The sequence below is a fragment of the Aspergillus pseudodeflectus genome (genome assembly GCF_044049435.1).
Source record: "Aspergillus pseudodeflectus strain CBS 756.74 chromosome Unknown BJX68scaffold_36, whole genome shotgun sequence".
Lineage (NCBI taxonomy): Eukaryota > Fungi > Ascomycota > Eurotiomycetes > Eurotiales > Aspergillaceae > Aspergillus > Aspergillus pseudodeflectus.
The window spans coordinates 108,954-131,261 of record NW_027263812.1 but is presented as its reverse complement, the minus strand read 5'-3'; the positions used below and the strand labels follow the sequence as shown (position 1 = coordinate 131,261).

At 51.6% G+C, this 22,308-nt stretch overlaps 11 protein-coding genes across 11 annotated transcripts; 5 read left to right on the top strand and 6 right to left on the bottom strand.

The window, feature by feature from the left end:
* The first annotated feature begins 90 nt into the window (after positions 1–90).
* BJX68DRAFT_241907 (mitochondrial 54S ribosomal protein mL43) lies at positions 91–852 on the top strand. The gene is made up of 3 exons (XM_071040905.1): positions 91–170; positions 225–307; positions 375–852. The coding sequence occupies exons 1-3, from the start codon at positions 132–134 to the stop codon at positions 664–666; spliced, it is 414 nt and encodes a 137-aa protein (XP_070896701.1). The 5' UTR covers positions 91–131; the 3' UTR covers positions 667–852.
* Positions 853–1,078: 226 nt separating this feature from the next.
* Positions 1,079–2,186, bottom strand: BJX68DRAFT_256749 (putative RING finger domain protein; the record flags this gene model as incomplete). The annotated part of the gene is made up of 3 exons (XM_071043226.1): positions 1,079–1,225; positions 1,278–2,009; positions 2,139–2,186. 3 exons carry the CDS (start codon positions 2,184–2,186, stop codon positions 1,079–1,081), a joined length of 927 nt encoding a protein of 308 aa, XP_070896700.1.
* Positions 2,187–2,756: 570 nt separating this feature from the next.
* BJX68DRAFT_132759 (WD repeat PRP19 family protein) lies at positions 2,757–4,488 on the bottom strand. Its single transcript, XM_071036330.1, has 5 exons — positions 4,434–4,488; positions 4,331–4,375; positions 3,839–4,280; positions 3,311–3,774; positions 2,757–3,250 (listed from the first exon to the last, which is right to left on the bottom strand). The coding sequence occupies exons 1-5, from the start codon at positions 4,444–4,446 to the stop codon at positions 2,787–2,789; spliced, it is 1,428 nt and encodes a 475-aa protein (XP_070896699.1). The 5' UTR covers positions 4,447–4,488; the 3' UTR covers positions 2,757–2,786.
* Positions 4,489–4,578: 90 nt separating this feature from the next.
* On the top strand, positions 4,579–5,456 carry BJX68DRAFT_132756 (DUF4604 domain-containing protein). Its single transcript, XM_071036329.1, has 2 exons — positions 4,579–4,849; positions 4,900–5,456. The coding sequence occupies exons 1-2, from the start codon at positions 4,819–4,821 to the stop codon at positions 5,367–5,369; spliced, it is 501 nt and encodes a 166-aa protein (XP_070896698.1). The 5' UTR covers positions 4,579–4,818; the 3' UTR covers positions 5,370–5,456.
* Positions 5,457–5,566: 110 nt separating this feature from the next.
* BJX68DRAFT_132735 (GTPase RIA1) lies at positions 5,567–9,831 on the top strand. The gene is made up of 6 exons (XM_071036327.1): positions 5,567–5,788; positions 5,877–5,897; positions 5,959–6,881; positions 6,930–8,453; positions 8,507–8,829; positions 8,900–9,831. Exons 1-6 carry the CDS (start codon positions 5,726–5,728, stop codon positions 9,277–9,279), a joined length of 3,234 nt encoding a protein of 1,077 aa, XP_070896697.1. The 5' UTR covers positions 5,567–5,725; the 3' UTR covers positions 9,280–9,831.
* BJX68DRAFT_132736 (exosome non-catalytic core subunit CSL4) lies at positions 9,832–11,171 on the bottom strand. Its single transcript, XM_071036328.1, has one exon. The coding sequence runs from the start codon at positions 11,110–11,112 to the stop codon at positions 10,384–10,386; it is 729 nt and encodes a 242-aa protein (XP_070896696.1). The 5' UTR covers positions 11,113–11,171; the 3' UTR covers positions 9,832–10,383.
* Positions 11,172–11,593: 422 nt separating this feature from the next.
* vac8 (protein anchor VAC8) lies at positions 11,594–13,903 on the bottom strand. Its single transcript, XM_071036325.1, has 6 exons — positions 13,540–13,903; positions 13,326–13,446; positions 13,156–13,269; positions 12,863–13,108; positions 12,048–12,797; positions 11,594–11,995 (listed from the first exon to the last, which is right to left on the bottom strand). Exons 1-6 carry the CDS (start codon positions 13,711–13,713, stop codon positions 11,664–11,666), a joined length of 1,737 nt encoding a protein of 578 aa, XP_070896695.1. The 5' UTR covers positions 13,714–13,903; the 3' UTR covers positions 11,594–11,663.
* Positions 13,904–15,407: 1,504 nt separating this feature from the next.
* Positions 15,408–16,273, bottom strand: BJX68DRAFT_132674 (uncharacterized protein). Its single transcript, XM_071036324.1, has one exon. It carries the CDS (start codon positions 16,138–16,140, stop codon positions 15,631–15,633), a length of 510 nt encoding a protein of 169 aa, XP_070896694.1. The 5' UTR covers positions 16,141–16,273; the 3' UTR covers positions 15,408–15,630.
* On the top strand, positions 16,274–18,466 carry BJX68DRAFT_132731 (FHA domain protein). Its single transcript, XM_071036326.1, has 2 exons — positions 16,274–17,650; positions 17,714–18,466. Exons 1-2 carry the CDS (start codon positions 16,406–16,408, stop codon positions 18,299–18,301), a joined length of 1,833 nt encoding a protein of 610 aa, XP_070896693.1. The 5' UTR covers positions 16,274–16,405; the 3' UTR covers positions 18,302–18,466.
* Positions 18,467–19,121: 655 nt separating this feature from the next.
* Positions 19,122–20,978, top strand: BJX68DRAFT_132652 (bestrophin family protein). Its single transcript, XM_071036323.1, has 4 exons — positions 19,122–19,408; positions 19,468–19,609; positions 19,686–20,230; positions 20,320–20,978. The coding sequence occupies exons 1-4, from the start codon at positions 19,275–19,277 to the stop codon at positions 20,702–20,704; spliced, it is 1,206 nt and encodes a 401-aa protein (XP_070896692.1). The 5' UTR covers positions 19,122–19,274; the 3' UTR covers positions 20,705–20,978.
* BJX68DRAFT_132649 (uncharacterized protein) lies at positions 20,615–22,297 on the bottom strand. The gene is made up of 6 exons (XM_071036322.1): positions 22,093–22,297; positions 21,835–22,038; positions 21,659–21,781; positions 21,443–21,601; positions 21,236–21,390; positions 20,615–21,140 (listed from the first exon to the last, which is right to left on the bottom strand). Exons 1-6 carry the CDS (start codon positions 22,240–22,242, stop codon positions 20,924–20,926), a joined length of 1,008 nt encoding a protein of 335 aa, XP_070896691.1. The 5' UTR covers positions 22,243–22,297; the 3' UTR covers positions 20,615–20,923.
* Positions 22,298–22,308: the final 11 nt, after the last annotated feature.

Below are 22,308 nucleotides of genomic sequence, written 5' to 3'. Positions count from 1 at the left end.
CCAGCCGCCAAGCGCGGTAGCCGGGGTTGCCGCGGGCCAATGGTACAAACGCTGCCCGCGGATAAGTGGTCGAGAAAAAGTCCCCTTGCGGAACAGAGAGCGAAAGCAACAGTCAACAGGTTATCGCAACAATGCCGGTACAAGCAATCCGAACAGTCACTGCTGCCAGAGTATGCTATTGATACGGTCTTCGGTCCTCACATTGAGCATGGCTAACCAATTAGAACGGCGTTGGCGCCTTTATCTTGCAATGCAAGCGTCTCGATTTCCACTACTGCGACTGGGCAGGTAGCTCTCGCGGGATGGTGTACGTTTCTACCCACTATTCAATGCCGGATACTGCGATACTAGGATATTAACTCGGTCGTTCTCAGGTCCTTCCTGAAGAACCATCTTACAACCTTCGCCAAAGAGAACCCTCAGATCGAAATCCGCATATCCCCGCGACCACACAAGCACCCCGTCATCAAAGGCCACTTCATCAACGGCCGCGAAAAGGCCGTCTGCGTGCGAAATCTCGAGCCCGAGCAAATCTTCCAGAAGGCGAACCTCCTGAAGCAGAACAGCGGCGAGAAGAACAAGCGGACCAAGAAGCCTGTCACGAGTATCAACGAGAGTGTCCGTGGCATTTGGTCTCCGTATCACGGAGGTCTCAAGGGTGTCTAGGGACTTTGCTTTCCACGTTCATTGTTATAGCGGTGTTTTTGTGTCTTGTTGGTTTCGCATTCTAGGGGTTCTTGAATGTTCTGTGTCGGTCCTTATATGGGCTCTTTATATGGTTGATGACCAATCTGTATCATACTTGTACATGCATATACACAATCTGGAATCGATATTCAGGATAAGATCTAAGATGCGTGTTCTATTATTCTTCACTAGAGTGAGATACTAACCAGAACATGATATAACCAAAAAAAAAAAAAGCTCCGCCGCTGTGAAGGGGAAATATCTACACCAAATCCATGCCCGTGGAACCAGCCAATGCAATAAGGGTATCGATAACTTGGAAAAAAACCTAAAAGCGCCCAACCAACACCAATCCATGCAACCCGCATATAAACATAACTTCCAGTGTCCATTATAAGTAGACCTGGAACATTGACTTCGGGGCACTAATCGGCTTGCCGCAGTCTTCCACTTGACATTTGGCAAAGGGTTTCGTCTTGGACGTGGTCTTCTTTGCCTTGGTCAGAGAACGGTTCGTTGCACACTCTCCGCAATATACCTGGCCAAATGTCAGATACCGGGTAGTTGAAGGTGTAAGTGGTGATACTCACATGTCCGCATTGTTTAGCAACCCAGATCTGCTGCTTTATGTCGTCCCCAGTTCCAAGCTCTTCATCGCAATTAGGGCATATTGCAATATCGTCTTCTTGAACAGATCGTGTAAACCCTTCAGGAGCTGGGCTCGGAGCCTTATATGAGCTCCGTGGCCGGGCAGTCTCAGGTGCTGTCGCAGTTACCCAATCCTCTATCCCCAGATCAATCGTCAAGTCCATAGTCCCGGTTGTATCTCCAATATAGAGCCTATCTATCTCAGGGCGGGAGAGATGGGCGGCGGCATGCCATGGTACTTCTCGTCTAAGACTAAACGCTTGCGGCAGCGGAAGCATGCGCCAAAAGTTGGAGCTCATGAGGCCATGGGCTCGTGGAGGGGGGCGAGGTTGTGGATGCTGCTGTCGCACGGTTGACGAAAGAAATTGCACCTCTGGACTGCTAGGAGGATCTAGACTCTGTTCCTCCTCCAAGTCCACCACGTCTGGCGCCATGATGTCTCGGCCAAACCTAGGTGGCCGAGGTCGTCGAGAAGCGGTCTCTCCTTCAAATGTGTGCGATCGAACAATCTCAGGTGAATCTGGTTCGTTTGTAAGATCGATAACATCCTCTTCTTCCAGGACAGAGACAGATGCAGTGACCGGGCGGCGGTAGTCGAGTCCATCGCCGGCGTATCGTGCGGCGGGCAGTTCGAGTGGTGGGAGCGTAGGGCGGGGTGTGGCGGCCGAGGACGACTGCGCTTGCGGAGTTGAAGAAAGGTCTCGTCGTGGCCGCTACAACACAAATTTGCTTTCAGTAAAGTTTTCAGGACGAGAAGTTAATGGTTGTGGCGGAATGGGCCGTGGAGAGGAGGCGAGACTGACCTTTCTTCGCCGAGCGGCGAGAAACTGAACTCCGGAGTCGCGATTCATTTTTGAGGATGCGTTGAGGCCAAGTGTCGAGAGAGAGAGAGGGAGATTGTAGAAGAGAGCAAAAGACTGCGTAAGTGTGAGGCGGGACAAAGAGAGGAATAAAGGAAGGACGGGAGGTTAGAGAATTGTTGTACGGAGCAGTGACGCCTCAAAATGTGGTAAGGGTGGAGGCCATTATCGAATTGCTTAGTTATGAGCGCAATAATATCAGCTGTGCTGTCAAGAAGCGTTTGAACCCGAGTCCACGTCTGTCCGCCTTCGGCGCAACACAGTACCTTGGGAGACCATATCAATGTCGTCCTTTAGGTTCCCAGTTCCCGAGGTTTGCTCTTGGTCCCCGTCTATATCACCAGATAGAGTGCTAATCGGGCGGGGAAGTAAACGCCCTGCCCGCATCATCCACCTCGTTATCATCATCCATTTCGCCAATATGAGAAAAATCGATGAGGTTTGGCTGAAACATGCAGCTACTTATCCATGTGAAATGCTCTTTTATCTTTGTCCTTTATCTGCTGTTATTTCGCCTAGCAAAACCCCGTAGAAGTACATAAATAGATTCGTCACGAATCAAACAGACAATGAAGTTCTCAACCAATTCCACTACTGCGCCGTCAACACTGTCAGTCCACCATCAGTATTGAGCGCCACTATGCTCTGAGCAGCAGAGCCCCAGGCCACGGCTACAGCAGGCACGGCGCTCCGTAATGGTTCTGACCATGCCTTCGATGCCTTCGAGTATTGCTGAACAGTCAGCCCACTAGGGCCGCCCGTAAGAATGAATTGTCCCGTGTAGTCCCAGTAGATCGAATCAACCTGGCTGCCGGTTTCGAGAACCTTGACCTCTTTGGCGCTGCGCAGATCCCAGATGGAGACCGTAGTTGAGTTCTCTGTCACCGCGGCCAAGAAAGTACCGTTCTCCGAGAAGAACACTTGCTTGACGGGCCCCGCAAGTTGAAAGTTAGCCGCCGCTGAACCGGTCTTGACGTCGTAAATCTTAATTTGTCCATCGGAACCACCAGCGGCAAGGAGGTGACCATCGGGATGGAACTGCACCGAAAGGAGGGCTGAACGAAAAGAGGGTAATATTAGCAAGAGTTCAGCCGTGGGTCATAGGGTATGCTTACATGCGTCACTAAAGTTCTGTCCGATGACTGCGTTGGTTGTCAGATCATAAAGCACGTAGCTCTTATCCGCACCAACAGATGCAACAATATCGCCAGTTGCGTGTAGCGCAAGCCCCGTGGCGGCACCGGCGTGGGAGTTAAAGCTTGCGACTTCATTGCCGCCCTCGAAGACTTTCACGGCGCCGGTAGCGGAGGCCACAACCGCCTTTTCTCCAGCCCAGATAGCATCAATAACCGGGCCGTTTGCCTGAAGGCTGTGAAGGACTTGCTTCTGAGAGAGCGAGAAAACGCCAACAACTCCCTCGGCCGTCTCGACGAGCGCAGAGTCACCAGCTGAATTGACGGATAACGTTTTGCCTCCGGGGAAGATGGGATCTGTGCTTTCGGACGGTTTGTATGCGGAAATCGCCTCTGCGGTCGCCCATCCTTCGGGAATAGGACGCTTGCGTCGGGTCTTAGAAAGTCTGTCCGGGGTTAGAGGATATTTTTGCGAAGTATCAACGCGACAAGTATCGCGAGTGAACTTACGATGCCTGGGTATTCTCAACTCTGGCCAGAACGTCCTCTGGCAGACCAGTCGAATCCACCTGCATAGCATCACCACCAGTTCCAGAAGCCCTGGCGCCAACCGTGACTTTAGATAGCGCGTCGCGTGCCTCGTCTCTTTCCTTAGTCAACCGTGCGATAACTCGTACGGCCGCATCATGCTGGTATAGTGCCGCACTCAGCTCCTGTCGCGTCTGCGCGAGAGTCTGACGTAGTGTATATGTTTCCAAAGCTAGAGCGTCCCATTCCTCTTGAAACACGCTGAGTAACGAAGGGATCGAGGTAAGTGTGGGAGGTCGGGGTCGGACGACGCGCTGAGCCTTCACCTCAATGAGCTCGTCGGCGGAAAGTTCCTCCCCGTTGACCGGATCCTTCCCATTCTCGGCGATATAAGCCTCGATGAGGCGTTTCTCGAAGACGCTGCCTGTAAACAATTAGATTGAAGTTGATGAACGTCTGATTCTGCAGACTTACCGCTCTTGGGCGAGACGACAGGCACTTGGGGTGCCTCTCCCGAAACTGCCGCGATTATCGTTAGTATTTTTTGTGAGGGGTGTATGGGCCCATATTGACTCACTTGCGCACAGCATGGTTTGTGAATTGGATGTTTGATAGGTAGACAACCAGAGAACGTGAAGCTGCGGCTCCTTGACTTTTCGACAGGAGCTGGATTTGGACTAGTGCCACCGCCGCGGGCTGGACGATCGCTCATTGCTTGGCGACAGACACCTCCCAAGCAACAACTCACAATTCAACGGATTTTTGTGTATTTTCGATGATTTACTTAAGCTGTTCAGGCTCATATGACCTTGGCTGATATGTGCATGAATTGTCCTATGAGAACATCGCCATCACTACTCATGCGCTGAAGCATGACAACAGGTTGTCTTCGCCGCTTCCACCCTCAATCCTGCGCGTTGCAGTAGCTTTCTACTGCTGACCGGCAAAGGTCTTTCCTCAGCATGTCGCACAGTGCGAAGAACCTCGCATATGGTAATCTGCTCTCATCTGCCACAATGCGACCCCGCTAACAGCAAGTTCAGATGCGAAGGAGCCTGCGTTCCTACAACGACTGAGAGGCCAATACGGAGGCTCCTCCGGCGGCTTAGAGCGTCTAGTGTCTCAACGCCCTCGCCGACTACGTGACGATACTGACGAAGATGCCCCTACATACGTTGATGCGGAAAGCAATGAGGTGGTATCAAAGGAGGAATACGAGGCCATGGTGAAGGGCGAGGATGATAAGTCAGGGGGAAATGGGGGGAAGGACGACGATAAATCGGCCGAGGCTACCGCAGGGGACGGTGTATCAGACACGAAAAAGGCGGCCGCAACATCAAAGCAGAACCTGGCGGAGATAGGAGGACCTCGGAAGCGAAAGCAAGCGAAGGTTGTCCCGGATGAAGTCCAAGAAGGTGAAAGCGAGGATATACGGCCAAAGGATACAGGGCCGCGAAAATCAGCGCAGGAGAAAAAGAAGAAGAAGAAAATAAAGCTCTCCTTTGAGGAGTGATTAGTCGACAGTTACATCGTAGACCCCGTATACTACCACTGCCAACCGCCGCCGCAAGCCGTATAGATGCATCCCCACTCGCCAGGCGTAAACTATGAAGCATATGACTCATTCACACTCATATTGAATCATAGGCAAAGAAGTCATCATGTAAATCGTGGAAGTAAAAGTAGAGTTAATATTAACTAGGTGCTTAGGCATAAGCCATCATAAGTAATGTTTTTCCAGGCAGGGCAGGTCCGCAACCCGCGGAACAAAATTCGCAGGACGAACAAAATCCTCACGCGACAAGCTTCTTTCAACCACTGGTTCTTCACTAAACTCCGGCCGCTGAATAGCGCCATCTTTATCTAGACATGCCCGTTGTCAGCGTCGAGGACCTCGTCCGTCTTCAACGGAAGCCCGACGATATTCGCAATGTTCGTTGCCCCTCCATTATCGCTTCATCCCACTTTTCGATGCCAAAGCGAGTGACGTCTCGAACCCCAACAACTAACCATGTCTTAGATTTGCATCCTAGCACACGTTGTACGTGATATCATTCTTGGAGCTATCTCCCGGGCCCATCTAATAGATTTTGGCGCTTTAGGATCATGGAAAAACTTCATTAACAGACAGTCTCATCGCCACTAATGGCATCATCTCACCGAAGCTGGCGGGCAAGATCCGCTATCTGGACTCGCGGCCAGATGAACAGCTGCGCGGAATCACTATGGAGTCTTCTGCCATTTCACTCTTCTTCTCTATGATGCGCCGCTCAGCTCCAGATGCTCAACCGGAGCCAAAAGAGTACCTCATTAACCTGATCGACTCGCCTGGTCACATTGATTTCAGCAGTGAAGTATCAACCGCTTCACGTCTCTGTGATGGTGCCGTGGTCCTTGTTGATGCTGTGGAAGGAGTTTGCAGTCAAACGGTCACTGTTCTTCGCCAAACATGGGTTGAGCAGCTGAAGCCAATTCTCGTGATTAACAAGATGGACAGGCTGGTTACTGAGCTGCAAATGAGCCCTGCCGAAGCCTACTCACATCTTAGCAGGCTTCTAGAGCAGGTGAACGCTGTCATCGGTAGTTTCTATCAAGGAGAGCGAATGGAAGAAGACCTCCAGTGGCGCGAGCGCATGGAAGAGCGCGTCAATGCCGCTGCCCAGCAAAAACAGGCACATGATGGTGACGCCGAGTCCAGTGTTGACGGAGCAGAGTACGAGGAAAGGGACGATGAGGATCTTTATTTCGCACCCGAGAAGAATAATGTCATCTTCTGCAGTGCTGTTGACGGATGGGCCTTTACTATCCGGCAATTCGCCGCCATCTACGAGAAGAAGCTCGGAATCAAGCGGGCTATCCTTGAGAAAGTTCTCTGGGGTGATTACTACCTTGATCCCAAAACTAAAAGAGTCCTCGGCCAAAAACATCTCAAAGGACGGGCCTTGAAGCCCATGTTTGTGCAGTTGGTGCTGGACAGCATATGGGCTGCCTACGAAGCAACTACCGGCGGTGGCAAAGGAAAAGGGTATGATCAGACAACAATCCAGTGTTTCCCATGCTAATTTTCCTACAGTGATCCTGCATTACTAGAGAAGATTACAAAGTCTTTGTCTATCAATATTCCACCATACATTCTACGCTCACGAGATCCCAAAAACATCATGACCACATTATTCTCTCAATGGTTGCCTCTTTCTACCGCGCTTTTAGTATCAGTCATCGAGTACCTCCCCAGCCCGAAGGCAGCTCAGGCCTCTCGATTACCACCAATGATCGAAGAGTCTCCTGGGTCGAAGTTCGTGGATCCGAAGGTGAAGGACGCTATGGTTGAGTTCAAGACCGGCTCGGGTGAGCCAGTGGTCGCCTATGTCAGCAAGATGGCCGCTATCCCGGAGAGTGAACTATTGTCTAGTAAGAAGAAGTCCGGAGGTACTATGTCTGCGGACGAAGCTAGAGAAATTGCTCGGAAGAAGCGAGAAGAGATCGCCAAGATGCAGGCAGAGGCCAGTAACAACCCGGAAGACGATTTCTCAAGAATCACATCGGCGTTTGAACAGGTTTCAGTGAACGACACCGACAAGGATGACCATGAGCAGAAGGAAGATCCTGAACACCTGATTGGATTCGCACGTCTCTATTCTGGAACTCTCTCTGTAGGAGATTCTGTTTACGTTCTGCCGCCCAAGTTCTCGCCAGAAAACGCCCACGCAAGCCCCGAGCCGAAAAGGGTGATCGTAACAGATCTCTATCTGCTCATGGGAAGGAGTCTCGAGCCTCTTCAGTCTGTGCCCGCAGGAGTTGTCTTTGGAATTGGAGGCCTTGCCGGTCACATTCTCAAGACAGGTACTCTTTGCTCACAACTGGAGGGAGGTGTCAATTTGGCAGGTGTCTCTTTGGATACACCACCGATTGTGCGAGTTGCGCTTGAGCCGGCAAATCCGTCCGATCTCGGTAAGATGGTTACAGGCTTGCGTCTCCTCGAGCAAAGTGACCCATGCGCGTTGTACGAAGTGCTTCCGAATGGTGAGCATGTTATTTTGACTGCAGGTGAACTGCACCTCGAACGCTGCCTCAAAGATCTCCGTGAACGATTTGCCAAATGCGATATTCAAACCGGCGAGACCATCGTTCCATATCGAGAGACCATCATCAATGCACCAGAAATGGCGGCTCCGAAGAACCCCGAGCTTGGACGAGGAGGCGTATTGACCGTTTCGGCATCGAAGCAGCTGACAATTCGCCTACGCGTGGTTCCTTTGCCATCAGTAATCACGGAATTTCTCACAAAACACGTCGGCACTATCAAGAAGCTCCAGTCAGAGAAACGCACCGCCAAAGCAGAGACTGCAAATGGAAGCCTTCCTTCAGACAGCACGCAGCAGGATGAAGCGACTGACGCCGCAATTGAAGCTAGAGAGGGTGCCCTACTTTCACTGGAGGATTTTAAGAAGGAGCTCAACAAGCTCTTCGCAGATGAAGTCAAGGAAGATACTGAGCTATGGAAGGATGTTGTGGAGAGGGTCATATCATTTGGCCCTCGACGAATCGGCCCTAACATCCTCGTTGACGCAACCGCAGTCAACACATGCGAGAAATTGTATGTGGCACCTCGACAATCTTTCATGACGCAAACACTAACGATAGAAATAGCCTCCTCGATGACCCCAGACAACAACCGAGCGCCCTCCCAGAAACCGCCAGCCGCGATGCCCTTATCGTCCGCGATTTCTGCGACAAGATCGCCTACGCCTTCCAACTCGCCACAGCACAAGGTCCACTGTGTCAAGAACCTATCCAAGGGACAGCCGTATTCCTCGAGGAGATCCAGATCAACGCCGGAGAAGACGAACTCGACCTTGGCCGCCTAACAGGAGAAACAATCCGCCTCGTCCGCGAAAGCATCTCACAGGGCTTCCTAGATTGGAGCCCCAGGATCATGCTTGCTATGTACAGTTGTGAAATCCAAGCTTCTAGTACGTTTCCTCCCCTTTCATTCTCTCAACCCATCAGAAGCTCATCCTAACCTTTTCTTCCTCCCAACAGCCGAAGTCCTCGGCCGCGTCTACGGCGTCATCACCCGCCGCCGCGGCCGCATCCTCTCCGAAACAATGAAAGAAGGAACTCCCTTCTTCACAATCCTCTCGCTCCTCCCCGTCGCTGAATCCTTCGGTTTCGCCGAGGAAATCCGCAAACGCACCTCCGGCGCCGCGCAGCCGCAGCTCATCTTTGCGGGTTTCGAGGCCCTCGACGAGGACCCCTTCTGGGTCCCCGCGACGGAAGAGGAACTAGAGGATCTAGGCGAGCTTGCGGACCGCGAGAATGTCGCGAAGCAGTATATGGATGCTGTGAGGGCGAGGAAAGGATTGTTTGTTCAGGGCCGCAAGTTGATTGATGCGGAAAAGCAGAAGACGTTGAAGAAGTAGATAGTTTATGTATGCGTGTAAGCCCTTGCTGGTTATCTTTTGTCGAATTGGTGGGAAAAGTAGGTTTTGGTTGCATAGATATATATGGATAGCTTGGTCAGGGTTCGATCTACTCTTGGTGTATATATTTTCTTGATGTGAAAGGTTCACTTAATCGTGCAGACCCGGTAGCAGGTACATATACTCCTGCCTATATATTGCCGGCCTTCTGCAGGCCTCTGCCGTGGATGGGCACGCCGTTTAGTCTGTACCACCCATGGCGGGGTTTCTAACCATGGACTAAAAGTCCCCCAATCAGGGCAAACGGGCAAGGGTTCGAGATAGATATCCTGTACTCAACGGTTTCCTGATTCTGCTCTAGTCAACCAGGGACTTCCTGTCTCCCAATTGCTATACTAAACTTATATGGATACGGCTTCTATAATAAAAACATCTCTCTAGCCCAAACAGATTTGTGCCCTAGTCTACTAAACTCTCAAATCCACAAGAACGGAAAACGAAAGATTCGAGACAAGGGTCGTGGAGATGAGAGTCTCCACGCGAAAAAAAACATCTTTCTTCCTCCAGTGACAAACACAGACCAGCACTGACAGGCCAGGACCATGGATACTGAGGAGGATAATCTGCTAGAAGAGAAGGATAAAGGGGAAGGAAGACGAGAAGAGAAGAGGCGACTCGTCCTCTTGTGTGTGAAAAGAATTCATTGGGTATCTTGATGTTAATGTATCTGTCTGCTTCTCGATAAAGTCAGATTTCAAGCGGGTAATGCTCGTAGGTTATCGACGAGAATGGCGAAAGCCGTCGTTGTCGTGGTTGGCTCCTGTCTGCTGTTTTGTCGCGGTTGTTGTAGTTCTGGATTGTTGATGCAATCTGGGAATCTCAGCCCTAGATGTGCTGACGGATAGCATAGGCTCCGATGATAGAAAAATTGAGATTGGTCTGATCTCAATGGCAAGAATTGAAGGTCCCGTCGGCTTCATGGCCATCGCCGAGTTCTCAAACTAGAGATCGCCGAGACGCAAGCCTCAGGCCTGTAAAGTTGAATGAGGATGATGATAGTCACCTCGATGTCGGTTACACAAACTCGACGGTTGTGCTCAAAAATCAAAAAGGCCTTGCCACCTTTCTCTGTTCCGCAACCCCAGTAACAGGATCCCGCATCTCCTTCCAGCTAACAGGGAACATCATATTTCCCGCCTCGCTGCGCGCCATCACGACACCGAGATCATTCCTGGCCGTTGTGATATAATAGAAGCTCTGATCACCGAGAGAAATCACCGTCCCACGAACGATATCCCCGACACGGAACATCTCATCCATAACAACCCGGTCCTTCTCGACGGCCCGAACGTCTTCCTTCCGAATCAGCGCTTGGAATCGAAGTTCGTCGGCGCTGCTGTGGTTCTCAGGATTCGCGGCCGAGGAGAGGATGGACTCGATATTGTCATTGTCTGAGGCGGATTGTGTTGGGTTGAGAGCTTTGGAGGCTGCTGATTCATCTAGGACGACGAGAATGGAGACGGTGGCTTGTCGCTTTTGCACGCGAGTTACTCGTGCTAGGACGACGGCATCAACCGCAGGCAATGTGTTGTATTTGGGCTTGGAACTGGGTGCAGCAGTCGTCGGAGGGTTCGCTGTCGGCCTAGGCGTCCTCGACACGGTGATTGTGGACTTAGTCTGAGTCTTGGGTTGCGCAGGATCAACGAGCACAGGTCCAGCAATCGATGCATAAACGTGGGAGTGATGGACATGCGTTCCGGGGCCGGCGGCATAAGTCGCAACTGGCCCCAGACGCTGGCCTGGAATAGCTAAAGACGGTAGCGCGCTCGCCATCTCCGGTCAGCAGAAGAGAAGCGGGCTGAGGGAGTTTGAAAAGAGACAGCAGTGTGAGCTCTTAAAGTTCTTTTCCTAGAGTGGGTCGGGCCGGACCTGGAGTTTACCCGAGCGTCCCGTACTATATGTAGAACGTCAACAGTAGAAACGATGAGAAGCACGGATGATTTTGAGCCGAATATTTATGGATGGATATACACTATATCTAAGTATACTTGCAGTTAAAGAAGATCCAGATCTGACCACGACTACCATCATTATGCGCAGACACAGCTGCGTATCACAGCAACAACCCGAACAGAAAGCGACAAGCCCACGGAAAAGATATAGATCATCCTATCACACCGAATGCTCGCTGAAAAAAAATGAGAAACCCCCGAATCAGATGCCTCTTAACGCCCGTAACACATGAAAGAAATGTATGGCAAAGTAAAATGGTCAGAAAACCATCTGGTAAACAGAACACGGAGAAGAAGAAAACGGACCCCGCAAATGAAGACAGGTCGCTCAGAAAACAGGAAAGAGACAAGAGGCTGAGAGGGAGGTAGACACTAGCCTTCCACAAGAGTCTGTTTAGGCCCACCTCCAAGGAACTCGAGGCATCGCCGAGCCAATGCAATGACTTCGGCTTCACCGTCTTCCGTATCCTCTTCATCGGATTCGATGTTCTTGTCCGATATTGACCTCACCATATGGACAATATCCTCTGATTGCGCAATGTAACCGATGAGGCGCTTGTCCTCCGACTCGAGGAGCTGAAGAAGCGTCCAGATGGCAATGTGCTGAAAAGTAGGATCACCGCTAGCAAGGAACCGCTTCAAGTAGCCATGAATGCCTCCATTAGGATCTGCCCAGTCCCGAACGAAGATAGAGTAGTCGCCGACTGTGATATGTGAGCTTGTGGACGAACGCATGTTGAATCTGACAAGACGTACCTTTAGAAGAAAGATTGCCCAGCGCGGCCGCACTGTTTCCTTGGACCTCGATACTCTCCGATTCCGTCAGAGGGATCAGTACGTCGAAGACACCGAGGTTAAGAAGATGAGGCTTCAAGTCATCGCTTAGGGCCAAAACCGCAATGGCAGCGGTCATTTCGGATTGAACGCTAATTGGCACCCGCAGAACAAGATCTTTACACTTCTGGACCGCACCAGCCTGGAGGACAAGCTCCTTATTGCGGTCTGAACTAGCGGCGAGATTTCGGAGGGTGGAGATAGCGTGGCATTGAATCTCTTCATTATCTGTTGAGCCTAGAAGATCGACCAGAGGTTTGAGGAACCCGGCATCGATGATAGGAGATTCGTTCAGAGGGTGTATGGAGATATTGCGAATGCAGGCGACGGCTGAGAGGATGAGTGGAAGATAAGTTGACTGTAGAAGGCGGAGAAGCGGCGGTAGTCCCTTAGCGCGGACGATTTCGAGCTGGTACTTCTCATCGGAGGCAAGGTTGCGAAGGGCTAGGGCGGCCTGACATTGGACCTTTGGTGTTGATGAGTCCATCAAGTGCACAAGGGATTGAACCAGCCGCGACTCCGTCTGAGCGAGTCTCTTGCGATTGGATGAATCCACAGCGATGTTGCTAAGGGCGGTTGTGCAATAATACTGGACGTCGACGTCGGAGGAGGACAGGAGATGAACAAGGACGGGGATCGCACCGGCATTGACAAGCTGTTGCCTATTGTCATCTACGGGAACCAGTCAGAATATTGCAAGGCCAAAAGATGACGCCGACGAAACCCGGATTGCTTACCCGAATGCGTCATATTTAGTAAGGCCCCTGTAGCATTGCGCTGGACGCGCATGTCCTTCGATTTTGCGAGGCGAATTAGCGGCCCCAGGGCACCGGACCGGGCGATTTTGGCTTTGTTATCCTCATGCGTAGCAAGATTCGTAATGCAGCCGACCGCATTGCACTGGACCTCGACATTGGGTGACATCATCTGCTTTATCAGCGGTGCAAGCCCTCCTAGGGCGACTATCAAAACCTTGTTGTCCGCTATTTCCTGTCAGCAGTTGTCAAGAAGTGAGGCAAGGCGGACAGACCATTTACGGCAAGGTTCCCAAGAGCTGCGCTCGCAGCTCGTTGCACCTCAATATCAGAGCTCTGTAGCAAGAACAGAATAGGCTCGAGGGTGTCCCGATCGACTTCGCGCACATCTGTCATCGAACTCCACATTAGCCATGCCCATCTTTTCTAGCAGGCCGGCACGTACCTCGTTCTGTAATCTCGGCAAACGTCAGGCTCGCACTTCGTTGGAGATCGACGTTATCAGAGTACACCAAAGTACTAAGGGCTCGGAGAGGTTCGCCGGAGAAGAAATCTGTTTCGGCTCGCTATGCACCCTGAATGTTAGCAGAGCGAACAATCGCTGGCAACAGGTAGATGGCATGGAAGGTTGTATGCGCGAGGAGTAGGTGTGAACGTACGTTCTCGAGGTAGCCCAGAAGATCAGACACGGCTTCGCGTTCGTTATCGGCCAGCGTTGTTTCGTAGATTCCCTCTCTTGAGCGACCGCCCAAAGGACCGAGGCAAGCGGTGATATGGCACCAGCGGTCAACTGTCGACAGACAGGAAAGGCAAGCATCTGCGATCCCAGCCATGGCTTCGAGGTTGATACCTGCAGGACCACGATTCGGCCCCGCAAGTGTCGAGAGTCAAGGAGGGAAAAGAAGGCCTGACAACGCTCGCTGCGAACACGGAAGGTATAAACCGCGGGTTGCTCTTTCCCTTCCCGTTGGATTCCCGGTCGCTGTTCCGAGTAATCGCTGCCGCAGGGGTTCTGGACGACGATGGTATCGGGGGTGAAAGGAGGGAATGGATGCTAGGGGAAAGACGAGTTGGAGATGCGAGGTAGGACGGAACCAAGCTCTGCATATAGGAGTTGAAGCTTGGGAAAAACAAAGCAACGCTGGGCGGTGCAAAGAAGGAAGACCGGGCAAAACCAACCGCTAAACTGCCCCCGCTGCCTGTCTGTCCAGGAAATGCCGATTTGACTCTGGAGACAGAGCTGTCGAAGTTTGTACGGCAACGATGGAAGAGGGGGGAAGAGAAGGGAGAGATGGAGTTAGTGAATGACCAAGCGGGTTTAGTATGGGTGACTAGCAGCTCTGCTCCAGAGAAGCTGGCGGCTGGTGACTGCCCCGTGGATTGGGCGAATGACGGCACGCATATCCTAAGCAGGTCACGGCGGCGCAACCACACTACATCATATCTTCGAGACAACTGGAGGAGTCTATCGCGCGCTTGGAATGTTAATTCAGCTGCTGTGTTGAAGCCGCGATTTTCAGGCGACCCTGGTCCTTGACAGACAGACGCAAGCCGACCTTTTGGGTCGGCTTTCGAAATCCACTTGTTGATCCTTATCATATCGCAGCATGTCGGTCTTTTGTGACACCGTTATCAGTCATCTGTCTTAACCTCGTGGGCGCAAGATGAAAGATATCGAAAACACCGACCTCATCGCCCCTTCAATATGACCGGGCCTCCGCTAGCATTATGAAGGATCGGCTTTCTTGCACATCACCCGCGCTGACGATAAACGGTATCTTCGTCATGATCATTGATGCGCGCCCTGGTCCGCTTCGGAAAGCATCTAAAGTACCACCGCTGAATCAAATCAGCCTCCACCTTATCGCGTTGAATATCGTTTCTTGACTCCCTGGCCTGGGTGATTATTGGCGACTCGTCAGCAGACGACGAATGACTGCCATACCCCGAGTAGGTTCTGTGAGGGTTCAACCGCACTATATATTTGGTAGCTTGAACGGCTAGCGACTGTGCCCTCTCGGTTCGACTTACCGTTTGACAGTTGCGCTGGCAAGGACGCGAGCTTCATACCATGTACAACGAAGCGAGCCAGTATCACGAAGACTGACTTGGATTGTTTCGTGATGCTTACGAGTTTTACATGAAATCCAAGACACCTGATATGCTACCCCAGACATCCTCGGGCGGTCGTACGTAAGAAAGGCGTAAGAAATTGAATAGAGCGGTGCAGAAATATACATCGAGACCAGCTTGCCTATTCACAATCGTTCTCTGAGAATGATGTTGAGATATTTTGTCAACAATCTATTTAGGTTGCCACTGCACCACTTGAAATAACGTCACATGAGGAGATGGACTCATGACCCTGGAGGTTTGAAGCAATTGAAGCGCATCGTGGATCTCTGTAGCGTCCGTCAAGGCCAGACTGGACGCTGAGAGGTTCACCAGAGTTCGGTCCCCAGCCTTAGCCCCTCGCCCCGCACACTAAAAAGAGCACTAACGGAGGGTGCACCCATCAGGAGGTCCCGGTCAAAATGCATCTTGCCATCCTCGGCCGAGGTGGCAACGTCGGTCCAAGATCTCTCGGGCTGGCTTGTCTTTGTCCACCCGAGACGAGGGCTCTTTAGCTTCAACATAAGGGCCAGGAGGGACTGATGTAGCACAATGGAGCAGGCCGAAACAGCGTAGACCTGCGCAGTGTAGCCGTTGAACGTAGATTTGTTAAGTTGTGGGACACTCAGGATGCATCATCAATGCCTGGTGTCGAACTCTGGTCCCTGAGGAATTCGATGCCCGGCATTGTCTATCAGACAACCAGCGCTGAGTCGTCGCTGACTGGATTCTGCTCTTGTTCGAGAAGAATGGTTCGACATTGGGGTGCGGCGATGCTCCACTGGCAGACCCAGCATTCCATCATCTTGAACCGCTCGGAATCCGCTCATATTCGAAACAATGCCCATTGGGAGACTCGAGCCTCTCGATCCTGGATGCACACATTCCAGTGATTCCACTCGACCCCACTGCCCAGGCCTCTGAAGATCGTCTCGCCATCTGACTCGCGAGAAGACCTGCCAGTTCGCCGTCAGGAATGCAGGATAATAACATGAGCCCATGTCCCCTCGTGCTTTGTCTTTGTTTCTCTTCCTCAGTGTACTCGAGCTCCTTGCCAGTGATCCCGCGCCTGAACCTTCCAATCCATTGAAGGTTTCCTCCCAGCCTCCACAGTTAGCTCGATAATCCTGCCAACTACACGAGCGCATTTTCCAATAATCTCAAGCTGCAGGTCTTTCGCTGACCGAAACGTGCGATACAAGCATCAGGCGACCCAGAATATATAGACTGCTATTACGCCGATCTCACGAGGTATAGAGCTTAGATCGTTGACTTCCTACCACAAAGCTTCAAAGACTGGAATAAACCCCAGTTTTCTCGCCATCAGTTCAGATTTTCAGCGCCTTTCCCCCCTTCTCTACCGTATTTTCGGTGCAATCCCCAGGGTTAAGGCGAAAAAAAGCCCAGCGCCCAATGATGGCGGCCTCTGTTTCCGCCTCCACCTCCATTTCCAACCCCCTTGACGTTCCATCTGACCACCGTTCGGGTCCCTTCCGGCGACTGAGCCAACTGCGTGCCTATACCCAAACTCATTTTTCTACTCACCACAACTCCTCGACTTCATCCACTTCTCCCCCCTCTTCGACGCCCAGCGCCCAACCACGCCCTGCCCGTCGTCATAGCATTAGCGGTCGCCGGCTGTCTTGGTTTTCCCCTCACACTACGACGCGCACCGACTCCGCTCAACCGACAGCCACGGACTCAAATCCAGGCCCCGAGCCGCGTGCTGAGAGCTCCACCCCAAATCGATACAGTGCAATTTTGTTTCCGAGCTCTCGTGGTTACGAAATCGACGTGCGACCGCATACTCAACAACCTATCGAGTCCTCGGAGTCGCCGTCCTCGTCAGAATCTTCATCGCGACCGACACATGAGACCATGGCTAGGTTAAGATCCTCCTCATCCAGAAACGATCACGAATCCCGAGGCGAACAAGCCTCAAGCGCCCCTGCGCCGGCCTCACTCCTTTCCACGATTCAAACCGCAACCCTCGACTCTCCCGATCCAGTCACCAACGATGGTTCTTCCGCCAGTTCTTCAAACTCGAAACAAGGAGCAACAATACGCTTCTTCCCGCACCAAGACTTGAGCCAAAGTTCACGGCCGTCGTTACCTTTTATTCCCATATCGCGAACCCTCCCCTCAGACACCAGCAGCATCCGTGTTGGTCGGTATTCTGAGCGAGACGGCCTGCCCACTCCGAACCCAAGCGAACCGTCGGACGCCCCGGTGGGATTCAAGTCGAAGGTTGTGAGTCGGAAACACTGCGAATTTATCTACTCAAATGGCAAGTGGCACATCAAGGATGTTGGGAGCTCGTCAGGAACGTTCCTCAACCACATGAGGTTGAGCCAGCCAAACATGCCTTCTCGGCTATATTCAATCAAGGATGGAGATATTGTTCAACTCGGTATCGACTTTCGCGGTGGAGAAGAAATGATTTTTCGTTGCGTTCGCCTCAGGATCGAGTGCAACAGAGGCTGGCAGCAAAAGCCCAACGAGTTCAAGTATGACTCCATTTTTCAATTCTGGCTGCAGCTTGAAACTAACGTATGGCGCAGTAAAAACACTGAAAGCCTCATCAAGAACTTGGGAAAGGGCGAAACCGCCAATTATAATGGCTGCCGGGAATGCTCTATTTGCCTAGGATCGGTCTTGGTAGGCCAACCTTTTTTTTTTTTTTTTTTTCTCAAAATGGGGCAGGACTAATATGAATTCCAGAGACCCTACCAATGTCTATTCATGGCAGCCTGTGCCCATGTATGGCACTATAAATGCGTCAGCCGCCTGATTCATACGCCAGATTATCCCATGTTCCAATGCCCCAATTGTCGTGCATACACAGACTTGAGTGCGGAAGTCGATGACTCGAACGATTATGATGCCGAAAGTTCGAGCAAGCAGGCTGCGGACGACAAGCAGGAACCTGCGGACGAGATACGATCTACAACATGCTCCCCACAGCCAGCTCCGAGTTGTGCTTCGAGTAGTCTACCCCCCAGTGAAGATCGCCAGACCCCTGAATTGCCCACCGAGAGCAGCCTTGTCGCGAACGTTGAAAATATGCGCCTGTCTGACAATACTCCGTCAGGTCATGACTCCGAGTCCTCCATAACATCTGCTCCTATCTACAGTATCGGACTCCCCGGCTGGCAGTCTGTGACCCAGTCGCCCGTCCCACTTCCTCCTCACCAGGCGATAATACGGGTAGACACCCCTATGCGCTCTGAATCATCCGACGAGAATCCTCTCACTCCTCGAAATGATTCCGGTCCTTTGGCCTTTGACGGTCGGGCTGGAATGTCATAGGGTGCCGTGCTTTGCAAGCATTGCCTTTGTATCTTCCAGGCCCTTGCCATTCAACACTTTAAGCCCTCGTATCACATAATCTTTATCGAATGTACGGCGTCTATAGCGCTGTCGCACATTGATTGTGTCGGCCGACGTTCTGCATTTCTTTGCATCTAGCTCACCATACTTTTTTATCTCCACCTAATTTCGACTATACCCCCTTCGCAACCTTGCTTTTCTCTCAAATTACTTCCCGCCTGTCCACATTCAGCAATCTTCGCGCCAGTATTCTCTGTTGTTCCACGGTGGAATCCTGCATAGCCTCTCGCGATCATACATTCGTTTGCATGAAGATATTGGAAATTTCAGGTTCTTTACAGCCTCACGTCAATATGATACTTTACCCGATACTCCCTCGGCTACTCCTGTACCGGAGACTCCTGTATAGGATAGACGTCCCCTCACCATACAGATTTCAAGCCAAGCGTTCTGCATTCATGCCCTAGACCTTGTACAGGTCAATCTTAATCCTTTATATCCTTCTCAAATCCCAATTGTTTATCCAAAACGGTAAATGAATGAATAGTCACCTTCTCGTACAAACCCCGCTTGATAAGACACCGCTAGCAACTGAGGGGTTGACACGGCCCACCTCGAATCCTTGATCGACGACCCTGTAAGTGCGGAGGTGTACCCCACGGTCAGCTGTGGCTCGTGATTGCACAATCACCCCATGCATCGTGGCTGCGCTGCGCTGTGACCCTCCGCTGTGATTTGTTGCTGTGTTCCCCAATAATAAAGCAACTTGGTTCAATCCGTGATTAGTATACCCTATCTAGCTCAATAAAGGGAAAGACGATTATCCAGCGATAGCTCGAATCCAAGCGCCGACTCGTTAGTCGACTTTTGAGACTCGACTCCCTTGACCGCTGCTTTCCCCTTCCCCTCTTCCTTCAACAACAACAAACACTCCAACTCCAACATCGTCGGGATGCGATTGAACTTCAGCGAACTGCCAACCCCGACATTAAGTCGCCAGAATACGTCAATCCTTCGACATGATCGACACCATTCTCGCGCGAGCACCCATCCGCATCTCCTCTCCACTCGGCGGAAGCCCAGAAGGTGAGTTATCGAGCTCCTCTTTATTAATACTGGACGATTGTTTACATTATTTTTCCCAGATGGCCTCTCGTCTTCCGCTTCATAAAGGGCGCAATCCACGGCGCGATTTTGGTACATGTCGTTTTCCATGCCGCGTTCACAGCATTCGTTGTCTGGCTTGATCGCTATGTCTTTGACACTGTCGGGCTACCGAATTCGATCGTACGATTTTCTCCATAATCTCAGCTCGATGATAATATAGGTTTGGTCGTACTAAATAGGGGCCACAACACAATAGATCCCCTCCCTCTCCATCGTCGTCGGTCTCATGCTCGTCTTCCGCAACCAAACCTCCTACAACCGCTTCTGGGACGGCCGCAACGGCATGACAACAGTAACAACCACAATCCGCAACCTCGTCCGCACAATCGTCACAAACGCCTACAACCCCAGGACCGCACTCACGCCCGCCGAGCGCGCCGACATCGAGCGCACAATCCGCATCCTCATGGCCATCCCTTTCGCCCTGAAGAACCACCTGCGCGCTGAATGGGGCGCCGCGTGGGCACTTCTGGGCAGCGATGTCGCGGGCGACGGGACGGCCGTGTATAACCCCGTGTATGCGGGGCTGTTACCGGCGGATTTGGTGGGGCATGAGGATGAGGGGCTGGGGTTGCCGTTCCAGTTGACGTTTTTTGTGGATGCGTTTGTGAAGAGGGGATTTGAGAGGGGGTGGTTTCATGCGCCGGGGGCCAGTGGGATGCAGGCGCAGTTGAATACAATGATTGATGCGTTTGGGAAGATGGAGACGATTAAGTTGACGCCGATCCCGGTGGCGCATTTGTATGCTTCCCGCTCCCCTTACTCTCCTTTCGTGTCATTCCGGTCTTGTTCGGAATTGTGGTTGGGTGGCTGCTAATATTCTATGCTAGAATCCACCAAAAACAAGTCCTCGCACTATACGGATGCGTCCTCCCATTCGCAATGGTCGATGATATGGGCTGGTGGACTATCCCCATCGTCAGCCTCGTGATCTTCACGCTATACGGTATCGAAGGGATTGGATCGCAGCTGGAAGATCCATTTGGGTACGACAGGAACGATATCAACATGGATGCACTGGTGGGTGATGCCAAGATGGAGATTGATGTTGTCTTGCAGGAGTGGAGGAAAGTTGTCGCGACCGTTGAGGGTTCTCTTGGTGGTGAGAACAGCCAGGGAGGTACTGGTGAGAGCTTGAGTAATGGTAATACAGATGAGTTTGCGAGGCCGGATATGTTTATACGGGAGAGGGCGAGGACGGCGGGCGGACAATGATGGAACTGTGGTCTGAAGTTCGTTCGAACTGGATAAACATGACGATATATATGTAGAATGTAGCTAGCTTGGCCTTGTATGCGTTGCTCGTTTGTTCCTTGTTTAGCGCTGGATCACTATGTTGGTCGGGTATATATTGAACAGCGCATTAGTGTATAATCATTTGCCCCTCTTGAGTCCAGTGACATCGAATTCCTTCCCCGGAGGAAGCGACCTCAATCAAAGAGGCGCCTCAAGCGTAAGCACACTCTCCAGGATCGTATCGGGAGTCGCATACTCCAGCACCTTCGCCACAGCCTTCAAATCACTTCCATATTGCAAGCTGCGATCATCCTCGGGCTTCGCGACGACAATCCGATGTCGAAAGACCTTTTTCGCTGCTAGTGCGACGATCGACGGGGTGAGGTAGTTGATTCCGTGGATTACGGCGAGGAGTCTGGATTGTTAGCTTCATATTCTCCTTTCCCCATAGTCGCAGGAAGGGTAAAGTTGTCAGGGGTTTGAAACAGAATGGGGCGCAGAAAGGCATACTTTGCTAGTTTTGTGAAATGCACGTTCGATCGCGCAGAGATCCCGCCCGCCACTGCGCGACTGAGGCGGAGGAAGACGACGATATCTTGTTGGTAGCGGGTGAGTTCAGCTGTTACGCGGACTGTATTGCTGGCGGCGTTGAGTTTATCGAGGAGCTGGCTGTATCAGAACCTTTCCTGTCAGACGAAAACGGTGTAATGAATATACCTGGAAATCAACGCTTGGATGACGACTCTCTCGTGTACTGGTCCTATGTACGACAGAAGATAGAGATCCTTGGCCATCAGATTGCCAGCCATCGTCATCTTCAAGGTACGCGTACCCGTCTTCGGGATTGTGGTAGTGCGAGATGATCAGGTGATCGATCTTTCTTGCAGTTAGTGAGAGTTATCCCCCATCAAGGTATTGATTTAGAAAACGCACGAGGTGAGTATTGAGTTTCGGTCGAACCTGGTCCGCGTCGCGGGTGATGACTGGGACGAACAGGAAATGAGCTGGGGCTTCGAGGACGCCAGTTCCTGTCACCAGTCTCTTTGATCGCATTAACTGTAGGGAGGCTTTAGCAATGAATCGAGGGTCTGAGTGGGCGTGGGACTGACCTCTAGAGCCTGAAGCTGAATATCATGAGACGCATGATCGAGGTTCTTCGTGATGACCGCGCCTACGGTCTGATATCTAGGCTCCATATCAGGCTCATCCGTTTGCAGGGCAGAGATGCATATTTGATCTCGGAATTCCTCTAGCGAGGTGGTCTGTGAGCATTCGATGACCGTGTAATCAAGGCCGTATGTGTGAGAGCATATCTATTCACAGTTAGTCTCTGGCTGTATATAGGGGTTTAGAGAGCAAATACGCACCAAGGCTAGCTCTGCAGCAACGTCATTGATGTTGTCATGATCAGTCTCGATCAAGCAGTGTTCCTGTCCGCCTAAACAGAGGAGTAGAGCGAGTTCCAGGTCCGACAACTCATGGGCGAGGCTGCCTATGATGTCTGTATCACCCATCATTGATTCTCGTACCGACGCTCATGGTGAAGCATCAATCGTTGCAGATGGAAAGATTGTTGTAGTTGG